The sequence below is a fragment of the Vitis riparia genome, chromosome 18 (assembly GCF_004353265.1).
Source record: "Vitis riparia cultivar Riparia Gloire de Montpellier isolate 1030 chromosome 18, EGFV_Vit.rip_1.0, whole genome shotgun sequence".
Lineage (NCBI taxonomy): Eukaryota > Viridiplantae > Streptophyta > Magnoliopsida > Vitales > Vitaceae > Vitis > Vitis riparia.
The window spans coordinates 8,597,553-8,609,997 of record NC_048448.1 but is presented as its reverse complement, the minus strand read 5'-3'; the positions used below and the strand labels follow the sequence as shown (position 1 = coordinate 8,609,997).

Sequence of the window (12,445 nt, the reverse complement as noted above, 5' to 3'; positions counted from 1 at the left end):
TTGCTTTTGTATAAAATATTTTTCATATTTCATTGTATGATGGTTGCCGACAAAAGGAGAATTTATACTTTCGGATCCAGTTCTCTCGAGGCCCAAAATGGAAAAGTGAGCGGACCCTGAAGCATAGGAGTTGCCTCCCAAAACCGTGAGTTGCAAGGTGGTGCAATTAAAACGAGGTCGTTTAAGCAATGCGTATGATACAATGCCATGTGGTGGACAAGAATGGGATAGGACCATCAACGCCGCCATGACCGCCAAAGGGGCAATCACGGGGTGCATGGTTTTATTTTTTAATTTTTAGATGAAGAATACAAACGCCTCTCCGGCAGGAGAAATCAGCCCTTTTTATAATTTCTAAGTAAACGTATTCTAGTCGGTATATTCCAAAGACGATTTTTTTATGGGTTATAAAAAATAAATAAATAAATAAAAGGAAGGTCTAAAATTCTAAACTCCTGCCGACAAGATGGTCTGGCAAAAGAATAAAATAATAGCGCAGAAAGCGTGCTTTTCAATATTGAAAATGCCCTAAAGCTATATTTTAAAAAGATGGTCGGTGAACCGGCATGTATCTAGTGATAGCCAATATGCAACCGGAGATTTTAGATATAAATGTATGCAACAGTTTTGGGAGCACTTGAGTGCCCATCATTCATAATTAATCAATCTGACATTGCTCGTGGCAAATTAAGGTAGTAATCATTTCTATTATTATTTTTAATGCGTAAATCTGGTCTAACAATGGTTGATTTAATAAGAGAAATAACATCCAAAATCTTCGAAGTATCACCCCCTTCCTCCGTGTTCTGGGCTTATCAAACATCACCCAAATTTCTTTGCTCGGCTCGGTTCTCAAAAATTAGGAGTATTAACTTAACATAACACATAAGTCAAAAGTAGCAAAGTCCGGGGTTTGAATTAAGATATCAAAGATGCACGGCATGGAACCAGCAAATAAAGAGGTGCGGAGGAAGGTTGGGTGGCTATCAAGATTTCAGGCACTTCACGAAAGGTCCAGTTGGTTAGGCAAAAGTTCAATGTGGTTTGGGTCATACCCACAAAAGTTATGAGCCCAAAAGATCATAGGTGGTTGGCCGGCAAACTCAAGCGGCATCATCCTACCCTACCGTACAGGGAGACAAGTCAAAAATAAAGACGGTCAAAAATGGTACATGCACAAAAGCCAAGGCAACCAAAAGGAGGATACTGATTGTGGGTCTCCTTGGAGGGCAAAAAGCCAAAATTGAAGCCGAAAAGCCCTCTAATAACTTCAATATTCAAATCACCGGCAAACACATCAATAGAGGGGTCCAAAGATTCTCAGGCCTTTGTACCCTTCTGGGTCTCAAGGTATCCCACCACTCAGCGCTCATCACCCACAGCGTATGGAAAAATGCTATAGTTAGGCATGTGAGAAGCAGGTCCCATTTTCTTCATTCCATCCCCATCGCTTCACCACAAAAAGTGGTCCCTCACAGCCATACTTATTCAAGACATTGCTTTGAAGCATTTAATATCAAACATGTTAATTTAGGGATATGATGTAAACAGACTGAATTTGTCTGCCCTGCTTTTTTGGCCCTCAGAATCATGTAACAATACTCCATTGTCGATGCAGTTTTTATAGGCGTCGGTTGTCTCGTGAATCATACTCCAGGTCAAGTGCTCTAAGCCTCTAACCCGAATGATTTCGTTCTTTCAAGAAAAAACAAAGGACTACTTTCAGTTCCAAATTTGAGCTGTATTTTCTCCCCCCTTGTATGTCGACAATTTCATGTTATTTGGCAATCACTGAGCTGTTTTCCAAGAGGTATGCGACACGGAGAGTTAGGGACCTGAGGCTAAAGTGAATTTAGAGAAGTTGTTGTGAGTGTCAAACCTCACCAGATGACTAAGCTGATCTTTTCCCTTCCCAAGGGTGATTACATGTGGCTACAATTTGATCTTCAGCAAACGATCCTCATGCATAAGGCCTTCTATGGGCAGTGAGTTTGAAGATATGTGAAAAATATAAATCCTTTTAATTCTATCCATAGCATTCGAGATGGGTTGAATTTGTTCCCCGGCCATCTAAGCTGAATTTAATTGTTTTCCTCTGCACTAGCTGTTAAAGGCCATTTACAAATTTCAAGGCATAATATCAAACTCCATGTCATTTCTTTGTCATTTGAATGGAACATTTCCGTGGACAGCCCAATATGAAAAAAGAAACAAAAAAAAAAGAAAAGGAAAACAATAATTCAGGGGTACAATTCATTTATGATGCTATACAGAGCATGACACAAGATGCTACATAATCTACAAAAGTGAAACTCAAATTGATATAAATCACATATACAGGCGAACCAAATGATGTTTGCATAGACTCAGCTATGGAGGAAAAAAATGACAATAATGACGTATGTCAATTCACCTTCTATACCAGTAATATGAAACTACTGCTCTTCTACGAGTTCTTCTGGCTTTTTCCACAAGGATCTATTGTTTTGAGCACCACTTTCATACCCACTACTGTCACCTGATTCAATCATCCGTTTCTCCAGAAACCTATCCTTCATTCCATCACGCTGTAAGCGCCCATGTTCCCTTCCAGCTCTACGATCCTGAAACTAGATAAAGGTTAACAACAATGTAATTCATTTTGGAAAATCTAGATAAAAAAAAAACTACTTAAATTGATGTGGTTTGCAAGTCATGTGCAAAATGAGGTTTGAATATGGTCGGTTTCACATATTCTTTGGCAAAATTTTAAAGAGAGATTCAAAATTTGTTGACAGGCCTCTTTCCATAAAGCCCCAATGGTGATTTTCTTGAGTTTTCCTTTGTTTTTGAACCAAATTTAAGAGAACAGATTCTATATTTAACATGTTTGATAAGAACACACTTCCAAACAATGCCACATCCAGAGAAAGAGAGTATCACTACATCCTGTTAGTATCAGAAGGGAAATGAATTAGAATTTCAATTCTGCATTTGTGTATGAAATATTTTTGTTTCCAGCTCAGAGTTCTAAGAATCCTAAGCACAAAGTTGGTGACTGTTGCACGTCAAGAGAGAAAATCTAAAACATGAAAGAAAGAATGCTACACAGCTAACTTCATAAGCAGCATGACGAAGATGGAAATGCAATCAAGGGAGAACGATTTTGCTGCAAAAAGAATGTAATCTTACATCTCGGAAGGGGAAATCATCAGCTTCAAGCATATGAATCACATGCCCCATCTTTGGCCTCTTCTGGGCATTTGGGTCCACGCAGCGCAAAGCCACTAAAAGGGCACGCTTCAATGCCCTGGAAGATGGCTTCTCAGGTATCTTGGGATCCAAAACACCCTCTGCATTCCGGTTTGTAACCATTGCTTTAAGCCACTCAACAAGGTTCACCTGAAAGTTGGACTTGCAACTTTAAATAAAAAAGAAAAAGTAGAAAAAAGAAAGAAAATATTGAAGAGCTACATTGAACTGGTCTTAAGATAATGTCATGAAGTGAAGTAGATTATCACAACAAACCTCTCCCGGAGGCCGGCTATAATCGACTGGGTTTCTCCCAGAAATTATCTCCATAAGAAGAATACCAAAACTGTATACATCACTTCTTTCATTCAACATGCCAGTACTAGCGTATTCTGGAGCTACATAGCTGCAAAACAGAAACTGAAAATTGTCATCCCTTTTTTGCTTGGTCAAATTTATGGACACCAAGACAGGTTGTGATTAAAAGATAATTTTTCACTCATGCAGTTTCAACTGACCCAAATGTTCCCATCACACGAGTTGTGACATAACTCCTCTCTGAGCCCAAGAGCTTCGCCAGGCCAAAGTCAGACACTTTAGGATTCCACTGCTTATCAAGCAAAATGTTGCTCGACTTAATATCACGATGGACGACCTTAGGCTCAAGCCCCTCGTGCAGATAAGTCAACCTGCATTCTTCATGAAGTTTCAGTTAGTAACAAGGAGTAAAAAACCAAAGAAAGAAATCCCAATTAATGATGAAGTTAATTGATTCAAAGCAATACCCTTTGGCTGTTCCAATTATAATGTTCATTCGGATGTCCCAAGTAAGAGGGCTGTGAGGCCCCACATCTCCATGAAGCCACTGTTCTAAGTTCCCATTGTCAACATACTCATAAACTAGCATCCTAGAACAAACCAGGAAAGTACATCAGTGCATCTAGATGACACAAACCAAAATTCCCTATCTAGCAAGGTCATAAATTTAGATTGAAAAGAAAAAGAAGTAGGATATAACTGATGAAAACTGAAATACCTATGGGCTCCTTCAGCACAGTAACCAAGCAGCCTCACCAAGTTCTTATGCCTGACACGCCCAATTGCTTCAACTTCAACCTTAAACTCCTTCTCAGCTTGTCCCCTGAAGCAAAATAACAACCCAATCAACCACTTTCTGACATAAATCTGCAATACCAAAACCCATTCTGCATAAAAACATATATTGCAAAAAAAGCCTTTTTATTCTCAATTTGATGTCAACCCAACAATCATTGCCAAATAGTCGTAAAAAATACAACTAGCGCAGCATATTTCACAACTGAGTTTGTGAACCACAACATATACCTCATAATCAAAATCAGTTCAACTCCCATATAAATGTATTTTCCAATAAAAATCTATAAATTAAAGAAAAAATAAAAAGCCCAAAATTGAACCTGTTATTGAGCAAATTCTTGACAGCCACCTGTGTATTGTCCTCCAAAATACCACGGTAAACGATCCCATACCCACCTTCACCTATCACGTTTTCATCAGCAAACCCATTGGTCGAAAGTTCAAGCTCTCTCAGAGTGTACCAATGTCCCCAACCCAAATGCGAAACCTCAGGCACAGCAATTGTCACCTGATCACCGGACCGAGCCTCTCCACTTCCATGAGACGACCCGCCGCCGCGTTCCGGGTAAGAAATCCGGTGATCTTTCCCAATCTCAATGTGAATTCTTTGAAGGCCCACGGGACTCTCCTCTCCCGGCTGAAGCAGCCGCTCCGCCCCGGCAAAGGGGTCCGATTCAGGGAGTGGGTTCGCATTTGGAGGATGATGAGTCTTGGGGTCAGGGTTGGGGTTCGCTGGGTTTCGGGAATGGTCGATTCTGATTTCCTGGATTTCTTTGGACACATTCGGGATGGTGGGTTTGTGGGAGGACTTGGCACTGTTCCGCCTTGAAGTGAACCAAAGCGATATGAGGAACAGAACAAGAACAATGCCAGCCCCCACGCATATGCCCACAACTACCCACAAGCGCAGACCAAAAATTGAGGTATGTTTTGAGAGCTCATCGTTCAAAAACGCACCCTCAGGCATTGTCTTCTCCTCCTCCTCCTTCGGCAAAGACTCAAATTGTTGGGAAGACGCATCAAAAAGAAGAGAAATAAAGTGAGCTGGCGGCAGCAGCAGAATGATAAAGAGGCAGCAATGGGCTAATCTAACGGCAATGGGTAGGGACTAGGACTGGAGAGAGAGAGAGAGAGCAGCTGTCGTGATGGGACTTCTGGAACAGGAAGATACCCCACTCCCACTTGCTCCTTTTGACACTATCGTTAAAACCGTATCCAATCTCCAATATGTAAACATATTTATTACTTACCATTATCATCATTTATGGCTGTTGACTGCTGTGGCTGAGTGGCTCTGCTTGCATTTTATCATCCTCTTTTCTATTTTACCTTCTGATTCCAAGGGACATGTCATAAGAAAGTGTAAAATGACGATAGGACGACAGCGCTCGAAGCATTATGTGGAGGTGGAGGTGGTGGTGGTGGAGGTAGCGTTGCAACTTAAGATATAGTATTATAAAAACAATACTTTAATAACGCGTATGAAGGTGGTCTTTGACATTTGCGGTGGACCTTTCACCTTTGCTTTTATCCATGCTTTATGATAACATATTAATAGTTTGTTTTAAGTAATTTGAGGTACAATTCCTTATCTCTGGATTTTCTGTAGGATTAGGTCCGGGCTCCGGACTCCTGACTCCTGACTCGGGTTGACATCCGGCTGCCCTGTAGTCGGGGGACCATCTCTTGTTTCAACTTCCAAACACTGGGCTGTCTCCGACCCGCACATTAGGCTTTAACGTCCTAGACCCACCATTCAGCCCATACTTCATTCCTCTCATGTTCACTCCCACCCCCTTGCCGCCCATCCAGAACATCCAACGAGAAATGAAAATGATGGTGGATCCCCTAAATCCGTAATTGATTGGATTTGCAATTATTAGCGCTAATAAATACACATATAGATACACAGAGATTAGGGAAGAATTAAGATATGAATGGTCTGTCGGTTGATCTCAAAAACATTGGAGTGGGGAATAGGAGGACCGGACCGCATTAATTTCTCAACAAATTTTTAGGTAGGGGGGAACCCGCACGTGAAGATATTGTACTTCTTTAAATCCATTATCCACTACTGTACTTGCATTAATACCACCCATTCAGGCCTCCTTTCCTACGGATAACAAATACACTTATGCCTCAATTTTTATTCAAATCGCACATTAATCCAAACTATGAGGGAAAAAAAATACATGTCCCCTAAATATAGATTTAACTTTATACGGTAGAATCTTTATAAATTAATGCTCGGTAAATTGGTAATTTGGATTAAATAATATTGTTTTTCAATTTCACCCATGTATTAATTAATAATTCAATAAATTTATAATATTATATATTGTACAAATATTTATTTAGTTTCATTTAGGATTTACTTATTACATAAATTAATATTTTTTTAATATGTAATTAAATGCATATGTTTTATTATATGTATCCAATGTAATGTTGTATTTTCAAAAAATAAATATTCATAAATTTTACTTCTTTAAACAAACTACATAGTTAATTCATAAAATTAAATATTTAATTCGCTTAATTGCAATAAAACAATATTAGATACATTATTTTGGGAAAATAAATCACATCTTGATTAATTTAGTTATTTATTAATCAATTGATTCATTAATATTCGCCTAATTAAAGGATTTTCTTTGGTCCTAAAGCTAGTTATTTATCAAAGTTTAATGATATTTTTAAAAATCATTTTTGTATCTAATTTTAAATTTTAAGGTAGTAATTTTTTTTATATTTCTACTTTTTTAACTAGTTTTTAAAATCATTACTTTCTCCACCTAAGCTTAAGATTTATTCTATCTTTTATAAAAGTTGGTACTATTTTTTAATTTTAAAATTAGAAAATATAAAGTCTATCCAACTTATTTTGTATGTTTAAAAAATAGAAAATATTATTAATTTTTGTATAAAATATAAAAACTCTTAAGTCATTTTGTATGGGAATTGATATTTCATTCTTTTTATTACTTATTCTCATATTTTGATAAATTAAGTGATGTTGAAAATGAAACTAAAAATGTTTATAGAGGAAATGAAATCTCACTTACACATGAATATTTCTGATATGAGGTATTTTTAATACTCAATTATGGATATAGTATTCTAAAATTTTTATTTAATCTATAATTAATTAATCACTTTTTAAAAAATTAAATTATTCTTAAAAACTATAAAATATATTAAAGAATTTAAAGTATTAATCATTGTATTTATTTTGAGTTTCAAATTATTAAACTTATTAATAAATTCAATATAAAGTTTAGTTTAATTTAAAATTCATTCTCTAATGAAAAAAAATTGAAAAAATAGTATTTTATTTTACTTTAGTTTTAAAAATTGTTTTTAAAAACAACAACCAAATAGTAATATAAATTTTTAAAAACAAATTTGTTTTTAAATCACTAGTCCAAATAGATTTTTATTATTTAGAAAAATAAAAAAAAATCTCAAAAATGTCTTTTTAAATGCTATTGTTAATTTATTTACTTTTTTTCTTTTCATTACTTAGCATTAAAATATAAACAAATAATCGTTTCAATCTTATATTCTTATATGCATCTAAATATAAGAATTTGAATAACCAAATTTATTCATAAATTTATATTCAAAATATAATGGTTTTTAAAAGCTATATAAAAAATTAAGATAGTAAAAACTTTTTATTATCTCAAAATTTAAAAATTTTAAAGTAATTTTTAAAAATATAAAGTAAATCTATGTATATATATTTTTTTATAAGAGTTTATACTTTTTAAAAGGAATTTTTTACTTTTAAAAACAAAAAATAAAAAAATGTATCTAAACAAAGCCCCACTTGTAATTACTGTAGCTTCCCAATAATTGACTTTCGTTTTCACCCAAGGTAGCACATATCATGCAAAGGCTGTCACAATCGTTAATAAGAATTTCGACTCCAAGACACGGAACAATTTGCAAACCAAGGCTTAAGTATGATACACTCCATATTCTCTATTTTTATATAAAATATAAAGGTTCTTAGAAACTTATGTCCAAAGGATAATGATGTTAGAAACTATTTAAGATATCAGAGATGTTCAAAAACCTTTCCTATCTCAATCACATAAGGAATCTCTATACTTTTATATATATATATATAATTTATTATTTATTATTTTTGAAAACAAAAATTTTAAAGTTTGTCCAAATTAACAAGAATAAATAATTAATTTATTTAAAGATATTTCTACCAAGTTTGTTGGGTAGTGTTTGTTTTTCTCATTTAATTCTAAATATAAATTAAAATTAAATAGTATTTAATAAAATTAAGTATTAGATCGTTTGTTTTTGTAATATTTTATTTTTTTCATTTAAAAAATTAAATTTTTTAAATTTTTTACTCAGATAAAAATTTATAATAAATCATAAAAAAATTGAAAAAATAAATAACCTCAAATCTAAAATCAAATTGCCAAAAAAACTATAAAAAAGGAAAAAAAACAACACCCTTCTACTTTCTACATGAGATAATTAAATAACATTTGATTTTAAAAAAGTTGTTTGACATGCCACTGAAACTGTTGTAGAGGTAAGCCGGTAAGCTAATTAACGAATGAAACATTTTTCTTAATTTATTTATGAAGTAGTTGATTTTCTTCACCCGAGTCTATATGACTCAAATACCTATCACTCGTCCTAGTATCTAAAACATGCTTGGCATATGCTTATCTTTGGGTAGTGGTGAGTGCAGTTTCAAAGCAGTACTACTTGACTGGGGAGACATCCTTTAATTTGCAAGTATGTGTGGTCCATAGAGGTTCACAACTTCACAATGTGCATCATATTGGGGCTTTCAACTGTTGTGATTAATATTTGCATGGTCTGCAGGATCTTATGCGGGCTTGGAAGGTGATGGTAGAGCTCAACGCAGAGGGTTATTGTTATTCATGATCAAACAGATATAGGTCCATCCCAGGATGCGTACTTGCATCTGATCTGGCGTTGATTCTTTGATTAGATGACATATAGAGGAATGAGATTTGACCCCCACAGTTGAAACGACAAAGCTATGAGTGTGTAAAACCCTGTGGTTGTGAAAACCAGTGTTATTGTGTATTATTATGTTCTACACTTTCACATGCTACATCAAATTATTGTAGAAATAAAACCGATGACCTTCTGGAGCAGCACGCTAATGAACCTACCAGGGATCAAGCCCAATACAGTGAGCAAACTGAGATAAATTAATTTCGTTGATCAAATTTAAAGAAAGTACTCCCCTCAATTCTTCAAGAATGGCAACCAAGCGATTTCCTTTGGGATGATGTTCTTAATTGTGTTAACATGATGAGAGCCAAAGGGTCATCTCTCCTACAGCTAGCTTGAATATTTCCTCCACTGTCAATCCCTTTGGAAGTTGATCATCTGAAACTCCACTAGCCTGTTCAATAAAGAAACCACCCATCATTTAGTAAAAAACACTACTCATACCCCAATAAATTCAAAATATCATTTGTTGTCTCTCATATTTTACTAGCGGGATTTACAGTAAGGCCTGTGGACCACTTATCCTTGTTCAAGGCCCTTGAGGATAGGTGGTTTTTTCCCTCACAAAATGTTAGGCCATCGAATTTGGAAGCATCTTTCTTGTTTAGACTTTTGAGGGCAAAAAACTAAATTTATAGATCAGATTGCAAGGAATTGTTTCATGCATGACCATCTATCTACCTTACAAGGCATATTATAAAGGGAGGGGGATCTTAGGGTATTGAGGTCCAGTAGTTGAAGGCGTGAAGGACAGAACACTGGAACCAACCTCCTCCCTATGGCCCCAGCTAGAACGAAAATTAATTAGGTTTGTCTCAGTCATTACTTCTATTGACTTGCAGTGGCTTTTCTTGACGAGAATAATACATTTAAGGAAGAATGAAAATTATATGATTATGAGTGATGTATTATTTGTTTTTATACCATGTTTGTTCCAATATTGTATCAAAGCAAACAAGTACGGATGCATGAATTCAATTATGATAAGCATTAATGATATATGCAATGAATCTCTAATATTCTATAATCAATAATTCAATTTCCTCCCACAAAAATCTCATTGATTACATAATTCACCACATGTCTTTATCATCATTAATCAAGCACTCAACGAACCTAATTTAGGGAAACTTCCCTTCATTTAATTGAATGTCATTAGCCCAAATTAAGAAATTAAAGCAAGGAAAGGATGTTGGACTTACATGGGCATGGATCATGTAAATGCTGCGCTGCTGAGTGGAGGAAATGTGGGCAGACAGCACATCCAGCTTATGTTTCTCCAGTATGTAGAAGATGGTGGCTAGCAACCCGGGTTTCCTTGATGAACACACGCTGATATGCGCATCATTGCCACACATGCTCACCACAACGTTTGGAGAAAACCATGTTTGGAAGCACAATGAAGAAGAAGGTACTGAAAGCAAGTTTGGCTTGTTTGTGGGCAGTGAGAAGTAGTTCTTCAATGATCTATCACCTGCGGGCAAAGATGTTTCTCTCGTGTCCGGAGCTAATGCTTGGGATGTGATGATGGATTGTTCACAGTCAACAGCAGTTGCACCCTGCTGCATTTCATGCCTTTGCTTTTGAAGTTTTATAAGAGAGTTTTGAAGGGTCTTGATATAGTTCACTGCTTCGTCAACTATGGTGGACTTGTCTGCCTGTGTGCATAACAATATATATATGGCACACTAAAATCATGCTATTGCACATTCAGATGCCAAGAAAATTACGAAGCCCTTGAAAAATGATTGTCAAAGATCCTAAACAATCTAAACCCATTTCAAATGCCATGAAAATCAAAACAATGGTGCTGAAAACACAATAGGAGAATTTGATTAATCCCCAAAAGCACCCTTGAGTAAGTAAAAATAAAATGAAAATTAAGGTGCAAGACAAAAATACTTCAAATTGATTTCCACTCCGGTAGCAACCCTAGGACCTGGGGAGGAATTGTTTTCTTAAATGTAAAATGTTTTTCTCTAGCTCAAATTGAAGATTTATATATGTACCCAAACTCATGGTCTCAATATTAGAACACAATGGTGAAATTGATGCACGACCTGGGTTTTGAATATTTTTAAATGTTCTAGCCGTTTGTTCTTTTAACGGCAACTGTACCTTTAATGCCAATTGTATCAAAGAAGAAAATTTTAATGTATGTTGGAAGCCAGATGAAGAAGGTTTTCTTCATATCTCTTATTAAAGTACTGGCATCTGAAGCCGTGTTCACTGACTTACCCAAGAAGAAAGAAATCAGAGTCTCAAGCACAGGAAACAAGGGAAAAAAGGGAAAAAGAAAAAGAAGACTAAATTACCTTAGGAGGCAATTGAGGAAGCAAAGCATGAAGACCAGAGAACATGTTCCTCATCTTCTTCCTCCTTTCTCTCTCCGTCCATATGTGAGTCTCATGCTCTGATTCACCACCACCACCGTCACTAGCCTTTGCACGCCTGCCTCGCTTCCGACCCACCAGTGCCATACCCTGTCGGTTCTCAACGGGGCTATTAGAGCTTGAATCAGGTGGCTTTTCCCCCAACTTTTCTCCACCACTACCACCTGAATTACTATCTGAATTCAAGAAATCACAAGAATGGTTTTGCCACAGATTTCCATGGCTTGCTTCTTCAGACATGACCGCTGTATTGAGGAAGAGAAAGACAAGAAAGAGAAGTGTAATATAGGGGGAAAAAGTGGGAGTGGGTTTTGAAAAGGTGGCGAGGTGTAGGAATGGAGACGATTCTGTTGCCAGCAAAACCCCAAAATATAATCATAAGACAATCCCGTTATTGGCGTCCATACAAAAACGGATGCCAACACCCTTCCTCTCTACATTTCTCTGCTTCCCACTTCCTACCTCCTCTCTCCTACTTTCCTCACACTCCTTTCTCCTTTATTTACCACAATGCCACCTTGTCCCCTTGGCTTTTAGCTTCAAATCGATATCACCTATGTTTTCTACCTCTTTTGTTTTCCTTCCACAAAAATCCCTGCCAATGTTCAATTTTCCACTTCACTAAATTTAACAGCACACAATAATCAATATGACCTTCTTGTATTATTCAGAAGATTAGACGC

General features: G+C 36.0%; 2 protein-coding genes across 3 annotated transcripts; both read right to left on the bottom strand.

The window, feature by feature from the left end:
- Positions 1 to 2,135: 2,135 nt before the first annotated feature.
- Positions 2,136 to 5,485, bottom strand: LOC117906629 (probable serine/threonine-protein kinase At1g01540). 2 transcript variants are annotated; one of them, XM_034819740.1, is made up of 7 exons: positions 4,668 to 5,485; positions 4,268 to 4,372; positions 4,017 to 4,139; positions 3,750 to 3,920; positions 3,508 to 3,637; positions 3,172 to 3,381; positions 2,136 to 2,609 (listed from the first exon to the last, which is right to left on the bottom strand). In XM_034819740.1, exons 1-7 carry the CDS (start codon positions 5,312 to 5,314, stop codon positions 2,436 to 2,438), a joined length of 1,560 nt encoding a protein of 519 aa, XP_034675631.1. In that variant the 5' UTR covers positions 5,315 to 5,485; the 3' UTR covers positions 2,136 to 2,435. The 2 variants fall into 2 exon arrangements, with proteins under 2 accessions (XP_034675631.1, XP_034675632.1); XM_034819741.1 differs by having other exon boundaries at positions 2,136 to 2,603; positions 4,668 to 5,483.
- A 3,927-nt stretch (positions 5,486 to 9,412) lies between these two features.
- LOC117906631 (transcription factor bHLH95-like) lies at positions 9,413 to 12,169 on the bottom strand. The gene is made up of 3 exons (XM_034819744.1): positions 11,685 to 12,169; positions 10,572 to 11,027; positions 9,413 to 9,763 (listed from the first exon to the last, which is right to left on the bottom strand). The coding sequence occupies exons 1-3, from the start codon at positions 12,000 to 12,002 to the stop codon at positions 9,662 to 9,664; spliced, it is 876 nt and encodes a 291-aa protein (XP_034675635.1). The 5' UTR covers positions 12,003 to 12,169; the 3' UTR covers positions 9,413 to 9,661.
- Between the last annotated feature and the right edge of the window lie 276 nt (positions 12,170 to 12,445).

Bases quoted from the DNA above. Each gene is read 5' to 3' on its own strand.
- LOC117906629 (XM_034819740.1), bottom strand. From the start codon at position 5,314: ATGCCTGAGGGTGCGTTTTTGAACGATGAGCTCTCAAAACATACCTCA. The intron at 4,373-4,667 runs GTTCAATTTTGG...ATTTTGCTTCAG, and splicing joins AAGAATTTGCTCAATAACAG to GGGACAAGCTGAGAAGGAGT. The intron at 3,638-3,749 runs GTCAGTTGAAAC...TCTGTTTTGCAG, and splicing joins CGTGTGATGGGAACATTTGG to CTATGTAGCTCCAGAATACG.
- LOC117906631 (XM_034819744.1), bottom strand. From the start codon at position 12,002: ATGTCTGAAGAAGCAAGCCATGGAAATCTGTGGCAAAACCATTCTTGT. The intron at 11,028-11,684 runs GTAATTTAGTCT...TTATGCACACAG, and splicing joins TTCCTCAATTGCCTCCTAAG to GCAGACAAGTCCACCATAGT. The intron at 9,764-10,571 runs GTAAGTCCAACA...TTTATTGAACAG, and splicing joins TTTACATGATCCATGCCCAT to GCTAGTGGAGTTTCAGATGA.